A 21305-nucleotide genomic window follows, 5' to 3' on the forward strand; every position below is an offset into this window, starting at 1 on the left:
GGCCAGACCAGGAAGGAGCAACAGCCAACGAGGGAGCGGGTGAGTATTTTCAGAATAGCGGGGGGGCGCACAGGGGGTGGGGGGGCGGCGGACACATAGATCTTTATTTTAAACACTATTATTCATATTTTCTCTGCAGCAAACGCTGCTGCAGGGAACATATGAATCGCGGCTTCTGCACCATGTGGGGGGGACAGCGCTTACTGTAGCGCTGTCTCCTGCACGCACACGGACCCCAGACGGAGAAGGTCCATGTGAGGTCCGTGTTTTACACGGACCCATTGACTCTATTGGGTCCGTGTAATCCGTGCGCTCCCACGAACACTGACATGTCTCAGTGTTTGGCACACGGAGACACGGTCCGCAAAAAATCAATGACATCTGAACAGATGCATTGATTTTTATGGGTCTACGTGTGTCAGTGTCTCCGGTACTGACAGGAAACTGTCACCTCACGTACCGGAGCCACTGACGTGTGAAACCGGCCTCACTATGTGGTGGCAATATGTGGTCTGGTCATGGTGTGGCGTTATTTGTAGGTGTAGTGGGGTAGATACTGATTTGTATGGGGGAAAGCGAAAGCTGGGAGCATGCTGATTTGTATGGGGGAAAGCTGGGTGGATATTGTTTGATATGGGGGAAAGCTGGGTGGATACTGTTTTCTATGGAGGAAAGCTGAGTGGATACCAATTTGTATGGGGGAAAGCTGAGTGGAAACAAATTTGTATGGGGGAAAGCTGGGTGGATACTGTTTTGCACGGAGGAAAGCTGGGTGGATACTGATTTGTATGGGGGAAAGCTGGGTGGATACTGATTTGTATGGGGGAAAGCTGGGTGGATACTGATTTGTATGGGGGAAAGCTGGGTGGATACTGTTTTGCACAGAGAAAAGCTGGATGGATACTGTTTTGTATGGGGAAAGCTGGGTGAATAGTGATTTGTATCGGTAAGTGATTAGTTGCAGCAGTCACATGGTTTCACTAAAGGGCAAAGGTCTCCAGTATGGTTGGTGGTAGTGGGTCCTGTAAAGGCATATCTAGGGGGAGCAGTCGGAGCATTTGCCATGGGCGCAGCAGGCAGGGGAGCTCAAAGGCTACCAGATGTGGTGGTCTGAGGTGTCTCTCCGGTGGCTGCATTTTGCCACCCCCCAAAATGGGAGTCGTATGGTCTCTGAGCCGGCTGTCAAGCTGACAGTCAGCTCAGAGAAGGTGCAGCGTGCTGGCTCCCAGTGTATTTGTGTCTTTCAGTCGCTCGTGAGTACAATTGAAGCCTTGACCACCGCATCAGGGCGATATCAGCAGCGTGATCTGGTCATATGATCAAACTACTTACGACACTCACTGGCGCCGCCGAGGTGTAAACAACATTTGTGTTGAGTGCTCCAGTGGAGCTGAAGACACCGAAGATTTAGTGGGAAGATTTGATGACACAGTATGGAGCAAGGAAGAGATGGGTGCGGAAACAATGTGGGGAGCGGGAGAAATTTGAGGACAGTATGAGGAGCAAGTGGATATGGGGTCATTTATGAGGAAACAGTATGAAGGATGGGCGCAGACACAGTGTGGTGTGTGGGGGATTGCTGTGGACAAAGAAAGCATGAGATGGATGTACGCAGGCATAGTATGCAGAGCGAGGGATGGGTGCAGACACAGTATTTTGAATGGGGGATGGGTGTGAACATAGTATGAGTAGTGAGGGGGAGTGTATGTGAACACCGTTTAAGAAGCAAGGGGAAGACTGTATGAATGCAGACACAGTATGAGGAGTGAGGGAGATGGGTGCGGACATGGTATAAGGAGTGAGGGTGATGGGGTGGGTGCAGACACAGTATGGTGAGATGGGGAGGGTGCAGACACAGTATTGTGAGATGGGGATGGGTGTAGGCACAGTATGAAGAGCAAGGGGGAAATGTATGCAAACAGTATCAATGGCGCTTGGGGAATGTATGCAGAGCGAGGGGAGGAATGCGTCAGGACTCTGAACAATTTTTATTACCTTTTGTGCATTACTGCCCTTTTCCAAGATGGCGTCTTTGGTCTCATGTGCACTGTGTCTTCCTGCTATAAAACTCCACCCCAGCCTTCAGTCTGTGCTAGAGTATTCTGCCTTGCATCCAGCTCCTGACTCTGATGACTCCCTGGCTATATACCTGCTCCTGTGAACCTGTGTGGTGATCCTGCTACTCTGCTCTGAGTTCCTGCTGCATATACCAATTTCCAATTCAAAATGATCAAGGGGATCTCAGTCCAAGTCTGATAATGTCCTCAGAAAAAGTGAAGTAATAGAAAAATTAATCCGAGAACATAAGGAATCGGAGTAAATTTATTCAGAAAAACAACCAGTCATACAGGGTATCTGCCAACGTTTCGGCCACAGATGAGGCTGAAGTGTATTGCCAAAAATTTCAGAAATGGTCCGTGCTGACTCAATGGAATGAGTGTGCACTGGCCGCAAATTTCAGAAATGGCCTTTCTGAAGCCATTAAGAATGTGATGGTGGGTTTTCCCATTCCTACAAGTCTGAGTGATTCTATGGCTCTGGCCATTCAGATAGATCGGCGTTTGCGAGAGCGTAAATCTGCTAATCCTCTGGCAGTGTTGCCTGAACGGACACCTGACTCAATGCTATGTGATAGAATTCAGACTAGAACTGAACGACAAAATCATAGACGTCAGAATGGGTTGTGTTTTTACTGTGGTGATTCTACACATGTTATCTCAGCATGCTCTAAACGCCTAACAAAGATGGTTAGTCCTGTCGCCATTGGTAATTTGCATCCTAAGTTTATTTTGTCTGTAACTCTAATTTGCTCATTGTCTTCCTACCCTGTTATGGCATTTGTGGGTTCAGGTGCTGCCCTGAGTCTTATGGACTTGTCGTTTGCCAAGCGCTGTGGTTTTGTCCTGGAGCCTTTGAAAAATCCTATTCCTCTTAGAGGAATTGATGCTACGCCATTGGCGGAGAATAAACCGCAGTATTGGACACAAGTGACCATGTGTATGACTCCTGAACATCGGGAGGTGATTCGTTTTCTTGTTCTGCATAAAATGCATGATTTGGTCGTTTTAGGTCTGCCATGGTTACAGACCCATAATCCAGTTTTGGATTGGAAGGCAATGTCTGTGTCAAGTTGGGGTTGTCAGGGAATTCATTGCGATTCCCCGTCGGTGTCTATTGCTTCTTCTACTCCTTCTGAAGTTCCGGAGTATTTGTTGGACTATCAGGATGTATTCAGTGAGTCCAGGTCCAGTGCCCTTCCTCCTCATAGGGACTGTGACTGCGCTATAGATTTGATTCCTGGTAGTAAATTTCCTAAGGGACGATTATTTAATTTATCTGTACCTGAGCATGCCGCAATGCGTTCTTATATAAAGGAGTCTTTGGAGAAGGGACATATTCGTCCATCCTCTTCCCCTCTTGGTGCGGGATTCTTTTTTGTAGCCAAGAAAGACGGGTCTTTGAGACCTTGTATAGACTATCGGCTTCTGAATAAAATCACGGTCAAATTTCAGTATCCTTTGCCACTATTGTCGGACTTGTTTGCTCGGATTAAGGGTGCCAAGTGGTTCACCAAGATAGATCTTCGTGGTGCGTACAACCTTGTGCGCATTAAGCAGGGAGATGAATGGAAAACTGCGTTTAATACGCCCGAAGGTCATTTTGAGTACTTGGTGATGCCTTTTGGGCTTTCTAATGCTCCTTCAGTGTTTCAGTCTTTTATGCATGACATCTTCCGGAAGTATCTAGATAAATTTATGATTGTTTATCTGGATGATATTCTGTTTTTTTCTGATGATTGGGATTCTCATGTAAAGCAGGTCAGGATGGTGTTTCAGGTTTTGCGTGATAATGCTTTGTTTGTGAAGGGCTCAAAGTGTCTCTTTGGAGTGCAGAAGGTTTCCTTTCTGGGTTTCATTTTCTCCCCTTCTACAGTAGAGATGGACCCAGTCAAGGTCCGAGCTATTCATGATTGGACTCAACCCACGTCTGTTAAGAGTCTTCAGAAGTTCTTGGGTTTTGCTAATTTCTATCGTCGTTTTATTGCTAATTTCTCTAGCGTTGTTAAACCTTTGACGGATATGACCAAGAAAGGTTCTGATGTGGCTAATTGGGCTCCGGCAACTGTGGAGGCTTTCCGGGAGCTGAAGCGCCGGTTTACTTTGGCGCCTGTTTTGTGCCAGCCTGATGTCTCACTTCCCTTTCAGGTTGAAGTGGACGCTTCTGAGATCGGTGCAGGGGCTGTTTTGTCGCAGAAAGGCTCTGGTTGCTCTGTGATGAGACCTTGTGCTTTTTTTTCTAGGAAATTTTCGCCTGCGGAGCGGAACTATGATGTTGGTAATCGGGAGTTGTTGGCCATGAAGTGGGCATTTGAGGAGTGGCGTCATTGGCTCGAGGGAGCTAGGCATCGTGTGGTGGTCTTGACGGATCACAAAAATTTGATGTATCTTGAGTCTGCTAAGCGCCTGAATCCTAGACAGGCTCGTTGGTCGTTGTTTTTCTCCCGTTTTGACTTTGTGGTCTCGTACCTGCCTGGTTCGAAGAATTTGAAGGCTGATGCTCTTTCTAGGAGTTTTGTGCCTGACTCTCCGGGAGTCTCAGAGCCGGCTGGTATTCTTAAAGAGGGAGTTATCTTGTCGGCCATTTCTCCTGATTTGCGTCGTGTGTTGCAGAGATTTCAGGCTGGTAGACCTGACCCTTGCCCACCTGATAGACTGTTTGTTCCTGATAAATGGACCAGCAGAGTTATCTCCGAGGTTCATTCCTCAGTGTTGGCGGGGCATCCTGGGATTTTTGGTACCAGAGATTTGGTGGCTAGGTCCTTTTGGTGGCCTTCCTTGTCGCGGGATGTGCGTTCTTTTGTGCAGTCCTGTGGGATTTGTGCTCGGGCTAAGCCTTGCTGTTCTCGTGCCAGCGGGTTGCTTTTGCCCTTGCCCGTCCCGAAGAGGCCCTGGACACACATTTCCATGGATTTCATTTCAGATCTTCCGGTGTCTCAAGGTATGTCTGTCATCTGGGTGGTGTGTGATCGCTTTTCCAAGATGGTCCATTTGGTGCCCTTGCCTAAGTTGCCTTCCTCTTCTGATCTGGTTCCTTTGTTCTTTCAGAATGTGGTTCGCTTGCATGGCATTCCTGAGAATATCCTGTCTGACAGAGGATCCCAGTTTGTGTCCAGATTCTGGCGATCTTTTTGTGCTAAGATGGGCATTGATTTGTCGTTTTCATCTGCCTTTCATCCTCAGACTAATGGCCAAACGGAGCGAACCAATCAGACGCTGGAGGCTTATTTGAGATGTTTTGTTTCTGCGGATCAGGATGATTGGGTGACCTTCTTGCCATTGGCTGAGTTTGCCCTCAATAATCGGGCCAGTTCCGCTACTTTGGTTTCGCCATTTTTCTGCAACTCTGGTTTTCATCCTCGTTTTTCCTCGGGTCATGTTGAACCTTCTGACTGTCCTGGGGTGGATTCCGTGGTGGATAGGTTGCAGCGGATTTGGAATCATGTGGTAGACAACTTGAAGTTGTCACAGGAGAAGGCTCAGCGTTTTGCCAACCGCCGCCGCGGTGTGGGTCCCCGACTTCGTGTTGGGGATTTGGTTTGGTTATCTTCTCGGTATGTCCCTCTGAAGGTTTCCTCTCCTAAGTTTAAGCCTCGCTTTATTGGTCCTTATAAAATTTTGGAAGTCCTTAATCCGGTGTCTTTTCGTTTGGATCTTCCGGTGTCATTTGCCATTCACAATGTGTTCCATAGGTCTTTGTTACGGCGGTACGTTGTGCCTGTGGTTCCTGCTGTTGACCCTCCGGCTCCGGTCTTGGTTGAGGGCGAGTTGGAGTACGTGGTGGAGAAGATCTTGGATTCTCGTCTCTCTAGACGGAGGCTTCAGTATCTGGTCAAATGGAAGGGCTATGGTCAGGAGGATAATTCCTGGGTGGTCGCCTCTGATGTTCATGCGGCCGATTTGGTGCGTGCCTTTCACGCTGCTCATCCTGATCGCCCTGGTGGTCTTGGTGAGGGTTCGGTGACCCCTCCTTAAAGGGGGGGTACTGTTGTGAACTATATTTCTTGGCTCCCTCTTGTGGTCACTAGCGGTATTTCACTTGGATCATCTTTCTCCAGGTTGGTACCCACCTGGTTCGTTAGGCCTTGGGTGTTCCTATTTAGACTTCCTGGAAACTCAGTCTAGTGCCTGGAATCGATGTAGTCAGTCTATGTCTGTTTGCTCCTGACTCCTGGTCTCCTGTTCTTTGCATGATAAGCTAAGTCCTGCTTTCTTATTTTTGTTTATTCGCTTTGCTTCTATTTTGTTCCAGCTTGTTCATAATGTGATTCCTGATTTTTGCTGGAAGCTCTAGGGGGCTGATATTCTCCCCCCACACCGTTAGTCGGTGCGGGGGTTCTTGGATATTCAGCGTGGATATTTTTGTAGGGTTTTTGCTGACCGTATAAGTCTCCTTCCTATTTTCTGCTATTAAATAGTGGGCCTCTCTTTGCTAAATCTAGTTCATTCTTACGTTTGTCTTTTCTTCTTACCTCACCGTTATTATTTGTTGGGGGCTTGTATTATAACTTTGGGGTCCTTTCTCTTGAGGCAAGTGAGGTCTTATTTTCTCTGAAAGGGTTAGTTAGTTCTCCGGCTGGTGCGAGACGTCTAGAATCAACGTAGGTACGTTCCCCGGCTACTTCTAGTTGTTGTGCTAGGATTAGATATACGGTCAGCCAAGTTACCACCTCCCTATGAGCTGGTCTTTGTGTTTGCGGACTTAGCTGGAACTTCTGAGATCCTCTACCACTAGGATCATAACAGCTATATAAATAAACATTATTATTATGTGTTATCACTTGTACTAGAAGAAGAAATACATTTTCAGTTAGGGTAATAAGATGTCATGAACACAGAATGGGTGATAGTCTCAAAAGTTGACTAGAATCAACAGAGGCTAGTGTCATTCATTAAAGTCAACCTGATAATGTCGTGGATCATGTCTGTGCTACACACTAAAAGTCCAATATGTGCTACAAAGGTGCCAGTGTGGTTTTATTCTCGATGTGTTTCGAACTTAAACTTTGTTGTTCACAACCATACAAGGCGAGGAGTTGCTGCTTTGCCTTTATACATTGGTATACTGGATAGAGCACTATTGCACTAAATTTGTCCCCACAGCCTAGTCAGCATTAAAGGGACTCTGTCAGCACAGAAGTACTGTTCAAACTAAATAGCACCGCTTGGTGCTTCATGGCGGGGCCAATCATTTATGTACACCTTCCCACCTACTTGTTTTCCATCTATCTCCACAGTTCCTCCATCTTCATTGACAGTTCTGACTTCATAGAAACAGAGCAGGGTGGAGATAGAGGGAAACAGGCAGAGGGGAAGGTGTATTTAAATGATTGGCCTCGCCATGATGCGCAGAGTGGTTTGTCCTGATGAAGTCTGTCACTTTGAGTTGACTAATAACCACATTTCCACTATTCCCATCTCCTGCTCATCTTTAAACTTCTGCCAATGCAGATTTTAACCCATTCGTCTCCAGTCTTACACAGACAGACCACGCTTCAGATGCGCACTGAACGATTTGTAACAGATGATTCTGTGCACATAGGCTGCCTTTGACCTTGGCAGCGCAAGTCCTGTTTACATAGGACTATGTGCTACTGAGTGATGATCTTCTGTGCAGTCCAAAACGCTTGTTCTTCCAGTGATTGGCGGCATGTCTAGACTGCACAATTATTGTGAATGGGCTTTACTAAGAACCTAAATGGCCCTAAATGGACCTTTTGACATGTATTTTACATAAACATTCTATGCAAAAAGTCACTGATTGGATAAGCCCTTTGTTTAGTTCATTCTTTATGTGAGATATACACTCCTCAACATTGCAATTGCAAGACCAAGAAGGAAAAGTCGTAGAATTATGGAAATCACAGGATTAATAGACATGCAAGTCTTCACTCAGACAACCGATATTCTCGTATGAGCACTACCTGTGATTTCCATGTCTATGAGGCCATTCACATGTCCACGATTTTTCAGTATGCAGAAAAACGCAAAGACATATCTGATTGTGATCCTAGGCAATGCAAGTCAACGGATCCATGAAAGATTCGGACTGCACTCGGTGACATCCAGGTGTGGTCCGATTTTCTCGAAATGTCAGAAAGGTGAAGGCGGAGAAACTTTTTTTTTTTCCTAGTGACCATACTCAGTCAAAATAATCAATCCGTTTTTCTCGTGATTGAAAAAACTGGATGACTTAATGAGGCCTCTGTGATATGTACTGTAACGGTCAAGAAAATGGAAACAAAACATCTTGATTTAAATTGTAATGAGTATGAGTGCCAAGCTAAGAAATACACAAACTTACATGCTTTGACATGTATCAGCGAGGTTGTTAATGGTTGTCTAAGGAATGTAATGTTACATTGAATGGACACACAAATCATCAAGCTGGACGTTTGTCTCCTAGCCTATTGTCATCAAATACCTTCTGATGGTTTGTGCAGACACTGTGTGATACCTATGACTTGGTATGGAAAATCCAATTTCACTTGCAATACAGAATGGATCATTTGTGGACCAATTGGTATGGCCATTTCTCAAAAGTATCCCAATGCCAGGCCGAGTGTTGCTCATGCCGCTGTACACAACCTGCGTGGCCTACATGTGCTACCAAGGCATGCAGCGTTCTTGGCCACATCTGGGATGTCATTGATCAGCAATTGCTATTGCAATTTTAATTTGGAGGAGTCTCTAAATCTGTAAATGAAGGGTTTGAGTACTAAATAGAGCCTTTTTAGTCTATGTTCCAAGATTTCAGATTTCACCAATGTTATCTTCCTACCTCAATCTATAACGATTATTTCAACTGGATTTTTCATTTACGTGCTGAGCCTTGTCTTCTTTAAAGTCTATGGCCCAATTCACCACAGCAATTTTGCCAGAATTCTGGAGTAAATTGCTTTGAAAGGATGCTAAATTTTGTTGCAATTCAGAGTTGTGTACAAATTTAGCGAATTTTGGTGTTTTCAAGCCTAGCTCTGCTTGTTTTGGGATGGGATGCGGAAAAGGCTCATATAATTCATGAAGAGATGTGGCATTCCCTATGTAAAAAAAATATAGTCAAGGACTGGATTAAGATTTCTCGTGTGGCACACAGAGGAGCACGCCAGTCTTGATGAATCAGGGCAGCTCCCCCTAGGGTTTAAAAGTGGAAATACCAAACCTTTTAAAATTATTTTTCAGTTTTTACTTAATCAAAAACAAATGATAATATTTTTTTTTTTAAAATAAAACATTAATACTTCACATTTTTTCAATTGCTGAAAAACATTTTTTATGGCACCTTCCCTTTAAGGTTATTTTCTATAAATCCCATCCACTGTGCTTGTAACCTAGAACTCAGAGTTTTGGACACGGCGCTGGTGAGCTGCATCCAAAACACTGCTATTCTGGATCGTGGGAACGTACCCTTAAGGTTTTTGCACTTACTCATTGCTTTTTAAGGGTGGACAAATGCTGCAAAAGCGCTGAAAGAAGTGACAGGCTGCTGTGCAAAAACGCAGCAGTTTTCCAAATCAGTAAGGAAAAAAAAACAATGTGTGCATGAGATTTCTGAAATCTCATAGCTTTTGGTAGTATTATAAAACGCAGCTTAAACTTTGCAGGAACAAAAATGCAGCAAAAATGCAAAATGTGAACTTAGCCTTTTCCAGAATAATCTATCATTGTATACTATTCAACCAAATATTTCACTCAATTGTAAGATTAGTAGTCTTTCACAAACAAATTACTGATCTATATAGAACACTTGTGACATATAAAACAATCTAAAAAAAATTTGTAAACAATTTTAGGAAACTATATTCACATGTTAAATAATACACTGCTCAAAAAAATGAAGGGAACACTAAAATCCCACCTCCTAGATATCACTGAATGAAATATTCCAGTTGTAAATCTTTATTCATTACATAGTGGAATGTGTTGAGAACAATAAAACCTAAAAATGATCAATGTAAATCACAACTAATATCCCACGGAGGTCTGGAGTTGGAATGATGCTCAAAATGAAAGTGGAAAATGAAGTTACAGGCTGATCCAACTTCAGTGGAAATGCCTCAAGACAAGGAAATGATGCTCAGTAGTGTGTGTGGTCTCCAAGTACCTGTATGACCTCCCTACAATGCTCCTGATGAGGCGGCAGATGGTCTCCAGAGGGATCTCCTCCCAGACCTGAACTAAGGCTATGTGCACACGTAAGAAAAGAGGTGCAGAATTTTCTGCACAAAATCCGCATCTCCTGGCAGAATCCACAGCCGTGGATTTGCCGCGGTTTTTATGCGGATTTTGTGCGGAATTGCTGCGGATTTTCTGAGGTTTTTGCCACTGCGGAATTTTAACATGGAGGGGTGCAGAAACGCTGCAGATCCGCACAAGAGAAGTGACATGCATTTCTTTGAAATCCGCAGCAATTCCGCACTGATTTTTCTGCACCATCTGCACAGCTTTTTTTTATTCCCATTGAATAACATTATACTATACATCACAGTGCGGATCTGCAGCGTTTCTGCGCAGAAAAATCTGCTGCGGATCCGCAGCAAATCCGCATCGTGTGCACATAGCCTAAAGCATCCGCCAACTCCTGGACAGTCTGTGGTGCAATGGGACTTTGGTGGATGGTGGGAGACATGATGTCCCAGATGTGTTCAATCGGATTCAGGTCTGGGGAACGGGTGGGCCAGTCCATAGCTTCAATGCCTTCATCTTGCAGGAACTGCTGACACACTCCAGCCACATGAGGTCTGGCATTGTCCTGCATTAGGAGGAAACCAGGGCCAATTGCACCAGCATATGGTCTCACAAGGGGTCTGAGGATCTCATCTTGGTACCTAATGGCAGTCAGGCTACCTCTGGCGAGCACATGGAGGGCAGTGTGGCCCTCCAAAGAAATGCCACCACACACCATTACTGACCCACTGCCAAACTCGTCACGCTGAAGGATGTTGCAGGCAACAGATCGCTCTCCATGGCGTCTCCAGACTCTGTCACGTCTGTGCTCAGTGTGAACCTGCTTTCATCTGTGAAGAGCACATGGCGCCAGTGGCGAATTTGCCAATCCTGGTGTTCTGTGGCAAATGCCAAGCGTCCTGCATGGTGTTGGGCTGTGAGCACAACCCCCATCTGTGGACGTCGGGCACTCAGGCCATCCTCATGGAGTCAGTTTCTAACCATTTGTGCAGACACATGCACATTTGTGGCCTGCTGGAGGTCATTTTGCAAGGCTCTGGCAGTGCTCCTTCTGTTCCTCCTTGCACAAAGGCTGAGGTAGTGGTCCTGCTGCTGGGTTGTTGCCCTCCTACGGCCCCCTCCACGTCTCCTGGTGTACTGGCCCGTCTCCCGGTAGCGCCTCCAGCCTCTGGACACTACGCTGACAGACACAGCAAACCTTCTTGCCACAGCTCGCCTTGATGTGCCATCCTGGATGGGCTGCACTACCTGAGCCACTTGTGTGGGTTGTAGAGTCCGTCTCATGCTACCACGAGTGTGAAAGCACAATCAACATTCAAAAGTGACCAAAACATCAGCAAGAAAGCATTGGTACTGAGATGTGGTCTGTGGTCCCCACCTGAAGAACCACTCTTTTATTGAGTGTGTCTTGATAATTGGCAATAATTTCCATCTGTTGTCTATTCCATTTGCACAACAGCATGTGAAACTGATTGTCAAACAGAGCTGCTTCCTATGTGGACAGTTTGATTTCACAGAAGTTTGATTTACTTTGAGTTATATTCTGTTGTTTAAGCGTTCCCTTTAATTTGTTGAGCAGTGTATATCCACATATAAAATAGTCTGTTATTCCGAGATCAACATCCATACTCTTCACTAGAGAGAGGTCTGTAGTAGGCATGTACTGCATCATCATAAAGGCATTTTTTAAAGATTACTTTAGCCCAGCTATAAAACCTGAAAGAGAGGTGCATTTTAATTAAAAATAAAAAGTAAATGGTATATGTAAAATGACTCCTGACTTTTTCGCCATAGTTTTGCTTATGTAGAAATAACTCCAATTCCATTGTATTGGTGCTTATAAGACACTGCTGGCATAAAAATTCACTTCCTTTTCTTCCTTATTTTTTTATGTTTTGTAAATATTGTTGAAATGTAAACTGCTGCAAAATATGGTCATGTTATATAAATAAAAGGAATTAAAAATATGGAGTATCACAGTCTTCTGTAGAGAAATCCAACTTCATCTAAGGTAAACCTCATGTTCATTCTCATGCAGGTATAATAGGCCATCCTGTTTTTCATCAGTGTCTGGTAGATCTTTCCAGAGCAGAATGTGCTTTCCTGCAAACATAAGCAAACCAGAAGTGAATGTCCATTATACAATCTTAAAACTCATTAAGTAAAAGTATATGTAAAATTCAGCTCATAGTATTATGTTTGCACATTTCTGACATTTTTCAGTATTTTTTTTATTTAAATATATTACTTAGTATTTATGCACATTGATATTTTACAGCTGCGGGGGCCCAGAAGTATATTGTCCATGAGGCCTAGTAAATACAAAAGAAAATATAAACGTATTACTCTCACCTACAAGGTTCATAATGCTCCACGGTCCTAAATCTCTCATCTGTCTACCATCAATGATCTAAAACTAAAATTCTCCATAATCCAAACTGCAATCTCCCTTTTCCAAGACTTTTCTAGTGCTGCACCAGCTCTCTGGAACGCATTACCCCAGACAAACATGTTAAATCCCATTGTCTACAGGTATTTTTTAGGCAGACTTATGATATAACAGATCTAACTTTTCTTCCTTCCTACATTTCACCAGAGAACTTGGTCACTTCTTTCAACAGCCTCACCTAACCTCCATGGAACTTAATAGCACATTTGTACATATAGATACCAGCCAGTGATCTACTCATGCAGCTTTACAAGTACCGTATTTTCCGGCGTATAAGACGACTTTTTAACCCCCGAAAATCTTCTTAAAAGTCGGGGGTCGTCTTATACGCCGGGAATCGTCTTGTACGCCGGTGTATATGGTGGGTGGGGAGGGGGAGTGATCCTGATGACGAAGGGGCTTCTCACAGGAAAGTGAGTAATCCCCATTACCTTATCCTAGCGGTGCAGCGTGGGGGTGTCAGTGCTGGGAGCGGCTGTGTTCTGGTGCGGCGGCTCCTCTTCTGTGTGGGGCCTCTGTGCTGTGGGGTGGCGGCGGCAGCGGCGTATCTTTATCCAGTTGGGGCTCCTCCGGCATCTCCTTAGCCCTGGAGGCCCCGCCGCAACTCCATCGGTGCAATGTGGTGGCCTCCGGGAAAATGGCCGCTGCTCAGATTCAGATCTCGTGTCCCGAGATTTCGGGACGAGATCTGAATCTGAGCAGCAGCCATTTTCCCGGAGGCCACCGCATCGCACCTATTGAGCTGCCTCCGGGAAAATGGCCGCTGCATTGCACCGATGGAGTTGCGGCGGTGCCTCCAGGGCTAAGGAGATGCCGGAGGAGCCCCAACTGGATAAAGATATGCCGCCGCCACCGCCACCCCACAGCACAGAGGCCCCACACAGAAGAGGAGCCGCCGCACCAGAGCACAGCAGCCGCCGCACCAGAGCACAGCAGCCGCCGCCGCCACTCCCAGCACTGAGACCCCCACGCTGCACCGCTACGATAAGGTAATGGGGGATACTCACTTTCCTGTGAGACGCCCCCTCGTCATCAGGATCACTCCCTCCCCCCCCCAAAAGGCACATATTCACCGGCCCTATAAGACGACATAGGGTGTATAAGAAGACCCCCGACTTTTAAGAAGATTTTATATTTTAACTGGTAAAGTTGGGGGGTCGTCTTATACGCCCAGTCGTCTTATACGCCGGAAAATACGGTATAACGTTTTTGTTTTTTTTTACAAAAGATCGTTGAGTCATTGTCACGGGGGTACTGGGTATACTACAGCTGATTACCCGGGCCACTGCAATATCCCTCAGACTAGGGAAACCCTGTCTGTCCCTCTCCCAGAGTTTGCACTGAAGGTGTGCATGTCTGGGCCGCCAGGCCTGACCCTGAGTCCTGTTTCAGTACTAAGCTGAAACCTCCACCCGCCACCCAGTGATAAAACCTCACACCAACCCCTACAGAAAGCACAGACAGGGAAAACTAAAAATGCACCACGCCGCAGACACACAGGAAAACACTATAATGTGCACAGGGCAAAACAAATACAAATATAGGAAGGAGAAATATGACGAAGGATAATACACCACCAGATACGATATTTCTTCTCCTAGACCACCACTCCAGACCGAGATCACCAGGCACAAGACACAAGCTATAATCGGCGACGCCCAAAGTTCAGCAGAACTATTTAAAGGCAGTGGGCGAGACCCAGCCTCCAATCCGAGTACCAGCCAGATTAACCCCGGACAACCTAGATGAAATCTAGCCGGCGCCACTGAGCGCATAGTGGACGAATGCGGAATTACCCCTGTCTGTCGGACGCCCCAGTGTGAATAGCGTCCGACATGACAGTCATACAATACAAACACTTTTTACGTATTGGGTCTCCCCTACTTTCTTAAAGACTGTAAGTTCTTGTGAGCAGGACCCTCACTCCTCATGTTTGATTTGGTGTTACTCTGTAATGTAATGAATGATATTGTTTGTACATGCACCCACTGTATTGTAAATTGTCATGGAATATAGTGGAGCTATATAAATATTATTATTCATTTTATTATACAGTACTATGAAGGTCAATAACTTCTGTGACATACAGGTTAAAACTGTGTACCTCTAAACCAGGGGTCTCAAACTCGGCAGAGTAAATGGGCCGCACATAAAAAAAAATGTAAGCTGGTGGGCCGCAGTAGTACAGTACAGACCAAAAGTTTGGACACACCTTCTCATTTAAAGATGTTTCTGTCAAAAATATGAATTAACACATGTGGAATTATAACATACTTAACAAAAAATGTGAAACAACTGAAATTATGTCTTATATTCTAGGTAGCCACCTTTGGCTTTGATGACTGCTTTGCACACTCTTGGCATTCTCTTGATGAGCTTCAAGAGGTAGTCACCGGGAATGGTTTTCACTTCACAGGTGTGCCCTGTCAGGTTTAATAAGTGGGATTTCTTGCCTTATAAATGGGGTTGGAACCATCAGTTGTGTTGTGCAGAAGTCTAGTGGATACACAGTCGATAGCCCTACTGAATACACTATTAGAATTTGTATTATGGCAAGAAAAAAGCAGCTAAGTAAAAAAAAACGAGTGGCCATCATTACTTTAAGAAATGAAGGTCAGTCAGTCTGAAAAATTGGGAAACCTTTGAAAGTGTCTCCAAGTTCAGTGGCAAAAACCATCAAGCGCTACAAAGAAAATAGCTCACATGAGGACCGCCCCAGGAAAGGAAGACCAAGAGTCACCTCTGCTTCTGAGGATAAGTTTATCCGAGTCACCAGCCTCAGAAATCGCAGGTTAACAGCAGCTCAGATTAGAGACCAGGTCAATGCCACACAGAGTTCTAGCAGCAGACACATCTCTACAACAACTGTTAAGAGGAGACTTTGTGCAGCAGGCCTTCATGGTAAAATAGCTGCTGGAAATCTGTGCTTTGGTCTGATGAGTCCAAATTTTAGATCTCTGGTTACAACCACAGTGTCTTTGTGCGACGCAGAAAAGGTGAACGGATGGACTCTACATGCCTGGTTCCCACCATGAAGCATGGAGGAGGTGTGATGGTGCTTTGCTGGTGACACTGTTGGGGATTTATTCAAAATTGAAGTCATACTGAGCCAGCATGGCTACCACAGCATCTTGCAGCTGCATGCTATTCCATCCGGTTTGCGTTTAGTTGGACCATCATTTATTTTTCAACAGGACAATGACCCCAAACACACCTCCAGGCTGTGTAAGGGCTATTTGACCAAGAAGGAGATTGATGGGGTGCTATACCAGATGACCTGGCCTCCACAGTCACCAGACCTGAACCCAATCAAGATGGTTTGGGGTGAGCTGGACCGCAGAGTGAAGGCGAAAGGGCCAACAAGTGCTAAGCATCTCTGGGAACTCCTTCAAGATTGTTGGAAGACCATTCCCGGTGACTACCTCTTGAAGCTCATCAAGAGAATGCCAAGAGTGTGCAAAGCAGTCATCAAAGCAAAAGGTGGCTACTTTGAAGAACCTAGAATATAAGACATAACACAAAAGTGTGAAACAACTGAAATTAAGTATATAATTCCATGTGTGTTAATTCATAGTTTTGATGCCTTCAGTGTGAATGTACAATTTTCATGAACATACAGAAAAATCGTTAAATGAGAAGGTGTGTCCAAACTTTTGGTCTGTACTGTATATAACACAGCCCACGTAGTATATAACAACCCACGTAGTGTATTGCACAGCCACGTAGAATATAACACAGCACACGTAGTATATAACACAGCCCACGTAGTATATAACAGCCCTTGTAGTCTATAACACAGCCCACATAGTATATAACAGCCCACATAGTATATAACAGCCCACGTAGTATATAACACAGCCCACGTAGTATATAACACAGCCCACGTAGTATATAACACAGCCCACGTAGAATATAACAGCACACGTAGTATATAACAGCCCTTGTAGTATATAACACAGCCCACATAGTATATTGCACAGCCACGTAGAATATAACAGCCCTTGTAGTATATAACACAGCCCACGTAGTATATTGCACAGCCACGTAGTATATAACAGCCCACATAGTATATAACACAGCCCACGTAGTATATAACAGCCCTTGTAGTCTATAACACAGCCCACGTAGTATATAACAGCCCACGTAGTATATTGCACAAACATGTAGAATATAACAGCACACGTAGTATATAATAGAGCCCACGTAGTATATAACAGCCCATGTAGTATATAACACAGCCCACGTAGTATATAACACAGCCCACGTAGTGTATAACAAAGCCCACGTAGTATATTGCACAGCCAAGTAGAATATAACAGCCCTTGTAGTATATAACACGGCCCACGTAGTATATTGCACAGCCACGTAGTATATAACAGCCCACATAGTATATAACAGCCCTCGCAGTATATAACACAGCCCACGTAGTGTATAACACAGCCCACGTAGTGTATAACACAGCCCACGTAGTATATAACACAGCCCACGTAGTATATTGCACAGCCACGTAGAATATAACAGCATACGTAGTATATAACAGAGCCCACGTAGTATACAACAGCCCTCGTAGTATATAACACAGCCCTCGTAGTATATAACACAGCCCACGTAGTATATAACAGCCCACGTAGTATATAACACAGCCCACGTAGTATATTGCACAGCCAAGTAGACTATAACAGCCCTTGTAGTATATAACACAGCCCAAGTAGTATATTGTACAGCCACGTAGTATATAACAGCCCATGTAGTATATAACAGCTCTCGTAGTATATAACACAGCCCAAGTAGTGTATAACACAGCCCACGTAGTATATAACAGCCATACCTTGTCCTCCCAGCCAGGCTCTGCATCCCCCCGAAATGCTCTGCTCCAGCCTCCAGGAAAGAAGACTCATTCACTTTCACCATCACAGGTGCTGCACACTTCCTGCTTGGCGACGCGCGGGTCCTTCTCCGGGCACTGGACGGTCGCAAGTCACTCTGCGTATCTATGGCGACGAGTCATGCATTGTGGGCGGCTCTCCAGCAGCTGCGAAACTCCCAGAGCTCTGTGCCGCCTCCTCTCTTCTAGCGTGCACCGCAGGCCGCAGATGCCTGCCACAGGGGCCGCATGCGGCCTGGGGGACGCGTGTTTGAGACCCCTGCTCTAAACTAAGCCAAACTCTGCCAACATCCCTCATCTGGCTCATTTAATACTACAAACTGATGTCCATTCTTTCAGTACTGCCAAGAGAGCACAACTGGTTCTGTTAATGAACAGATACAGGAGAATCCTGGCTGACTAAGATGCCACAAAAAGTCCATCATGGTTTCTCAGTAGACAGCACAATTGTCACGCACAGTCTAGGAAAGGCTAAGTGCAACACAATGGGATAAGGGAAAGGGAACCAAACACTAGAGAAGGGAGGAGTGGAGACCCCTAGGCAGATCTAACGTCACCCTGTCTGCCCTATCGTCCCTATATAGGTTCCGCAAGTATCGCCAGGCAGGATACCTAATCCCTGCCTGACTCTGGCGATAAGCCTGCATAGGGGAGGACAGGAAGGTTCTAGTCAATCCCGACTACCACTAAATACAGTTGGGATACACAAACAAGGGGAACACTTAGCTTGAATAGGCTCAAAGATAAACACAGACGTCATCCAGCAACACCAAGAAGGAAGATAGCCGACTGCTATGGCTCCAAGCCTCAACAGGGAAAAGGAAATAGAAAAATCAACCGCAACGTCCAACAGCAAGCTGGGAGTTATATACACCTTGGTCCTGTTGTGTCAACTAGAGCCAGGGGAGGTTACCACTGGGTCCTAAAGTCAGAAGGAGTCTACAAAGCCAACTGCTGAGACCTTCTGCAGCTAGATGCAGTGCGACTGTCTGCAGCCTCTGACACATCCGTGACAACTATTTTTGCTAGTAATGGAAACTGACCAATCGCTTTTGTCCCAACATTCGTCATCCGGTATCTCTCTAGACTCCCCCATATACAAAAATGCTCAGCATTCATGTGTTTTCAATAGAGAAGTAAGCTACTGTCAAACACCTCTGGCAGCAGCTCATCTTGAGAGAGAAGAAATTCCCCATTCTAAATGCCTAATGCTTACCTACCCTGATATTATCGGAGAGAGTTGGCCAGTCCCACCTACACTGCCAGGTTTGGACGATAGCTATTTTCTTCTATACATTTTATCACTTTCACTGTCTTTTGTTCAGTACTTCTATGTAATTTTCTGGATTTTTCTTCTAAATGCTTCAATAAAAGCTTGACTATAACTTGGCCTAATGTCTCCACCGTTGCTGTTTTAAGACTAATGACATATTCAATCATCACCCACTCATTATTCCATACTGATTATGAGATGGAGATGTATCCTATATAGTTTGTACTGTAGCTTTCGCAAAGCAAAATTTAAGGGGTAACCTGTTAGAAACTTAAACCCCCCAAATCACTTACATGACTGTGTAGCCCTTTCAGAGATAAGATAGTCAATACCTTTATGACCCCAAAGTGCTGTTCCAACAGTGAAGATGTGTCTGGAAGTGCACTGGGCCGTGATGGTGCACTCCTCGCTTCTCAGCATCATGCTGTATTCCCTATCTAGCTGCATCATCCTCGGTTTGATTGACAGATCAGTGGCCGTGTACCAGAGCAAATGACCTGTCAATTAGCCAGGGGAGAGTGCTACTAGGCAGGGAATACAGCACTAGGCAGAGGCGCTAGAAGTGCACCATCAGACTACTAGAACTGCATTAAAGTCACAAAGGAATCAACTGGCTTATCTTTTAAAGGGCTACACAATCATATTAATGGTTGGGGGGTTAAATGTTTCTGACAGGTTATCTTTACGTCTCAAAATATGATTATATCAATATAACAAATCCAGCAATTTTTAAATATAAAGAACTAAATAAAAAATAAAGAACATTTCAATTTTAAACACTGCACTATGTTGTAATATGTATACCATCCTGGAGGTGGCATTATTTTCTAGTGAAAGCAAACCATGCAAGTGAAATTCCGACTACAAAAGGCGGCCCGCGTGCGGGAGACCGCCACAAATACGAATGTCTATGCAAATGACTAACGATGACAATATAGCCAAAACTATTTCATTCTGTCCCAACAATGGCTAATCTGGCCTAAAGGGTTCAAATACAGAGTCACGATTTTAAAAGGTAATTTAATGTACACAGCATCCCCCAATGGTTCATGAATATTCCCTGCTCTCTTGTCGATATAATCATAAATCATTCTGTCAACACGCCAGCATTTTACTAGGGTTGCAGTAAAGTACACATTCAGCCTGCATTGCCACGTTCTCCTCTGTGTATAGGTCAATAAGGCGATATCTTCCCTACGGTCAAAAGAACCATAACAGCAATAGAAACAGTTAAATATGAAAGGGCATTGTGTGATGTTGACTTAATCCTTGTTTCTCTGCACAAATTTCAATGATATCTGCCAAATAGTGTCCCGGGGAATGCTAAACATGTGTAACTTGGCAGCGCTGCCTTGCACTGATCACAAGCATGCAAGTCGTGCTTTATCGTCAGTAAACACCTGTAATGGAACATCACTATGTAGAAAACAATGGCGTCTTCAGCAGTCAGCTTACTGAGCCAGAATAATGTGGGTACTGGCATTAAGAAGGGGCTCGCTGTGACTTAATCTATGCGGGCAGGCTTGTCTGCATAACAATGCAAGAATGAATAAGTATTACAAGAAAAAAGGAAAGTTTAGTGCCAGGATAGCCAGTTAAAGAAAAAAAAAATGTTCTCAGTAACGGAATGAAAAAACCTTGGTGGTGGATCATCAGTCGGATATGGTTTGATGAGCTGGATATCATTTTATTGATCTAAGCATAGTAGCCACTGAGCCAGCTCTTGTGTTTTTAGTTTTCTGGAGTCAATTGTACATCAAATAAAATATTGGAGTCTATCTATCTATCTATATTTATGGCATATCCATTGCAAAGGTCATAAATGTCTTAAGGAGATGAGACTTTGTGACATGTGCCACTCTCAGGACAGATTACTGATCCTGCTCTGTACCCCGGGGCATTGGGAGGTGGCCATGCATATATGGCTTTCTCTATTCGCTTCTATGTGAGTTCCAAAAACAAAGCTCAATGAGTGTCCTGGATGTTTCACAATTATTGCATATACTGTGGATTGACTGAGAACAGGCGTGGCAGTAATCAGGCCTGCTTGTGGCCAATCCATTTGAACTCAGCTTCCCAAACATGTGATAAACCAGTTAATTTATGTTTTAAGTGGTGGGGGCGGCAATTACTTTTTCACACAGGGCCCTGTAGGTTTGGATTTTTTTTTCCCTTAATAACATAGACCTTCATTTAAAAACTGCATTTGTGCTTGCTTGTGTTATCTTTGTCTAATATTTACACTTGTTTGGTGATCTGAAACAAAGGGAACTTGTCACCTCCCCAGTGTGTTTTTAAGTAAAAGAGACACCTTCAGCAGCACTAAAGGTACCGTTACACTAAGCGACGCTCCAGCGATATAGACAACGATCCGACCTAAACTAGATCGCAGGAGCGTCGCTGTTAGGTCGCTGTAGAGACGTCAAACACAGCAACTCCAGAACGATGCTCACT

The 21305-nt window shown here is 44.7% G+C and overlaps 1 protein-coding gene across 5 annotated transcripts in view; it reads right to left on the minus strand.

Moving 5' to 3' along the window:
* Nucleotides 1-11959: 11959 nt before the first annotated feature.
* Nucleotides 11960-21305, minus strand: part of FAM72A (family with sequence similarity 72 member A) — a 30100-nt gene continuing 20754 nt past the window's right edge. For all 5 annotated transcript variants that reach the window (XM_077295156.1, XM_077295155.1, XM_077295158.1 and 2 more), the window contains exon 5: nt 11960-12347. In XM_077295156.1, coding sequence (XP_077151271.1) covers nt 12247-12347 — 101 coding nt within the window. In that variant the 3' untranslated portion in view covers nt 11960-12246. The remainder of the gene's footprint in view (nt 12348-21305) is intronic.

The sequence above is a fragment of the Ranitomeya variabilis genome, chromosome 3, assembly GCF_051348905.1.
Source record: "Ranitomeya variabilis isolate aRanVar5 chromosome 3, aRanVar5.hap1, whole genome shotgun sequence".
Lineage (NCBI taxonomy): Eukaryota > Metazoa > Chordata > Amphibia > Anura > Dendrobatidae > Ranitomeya > Ranitomeya variabilis.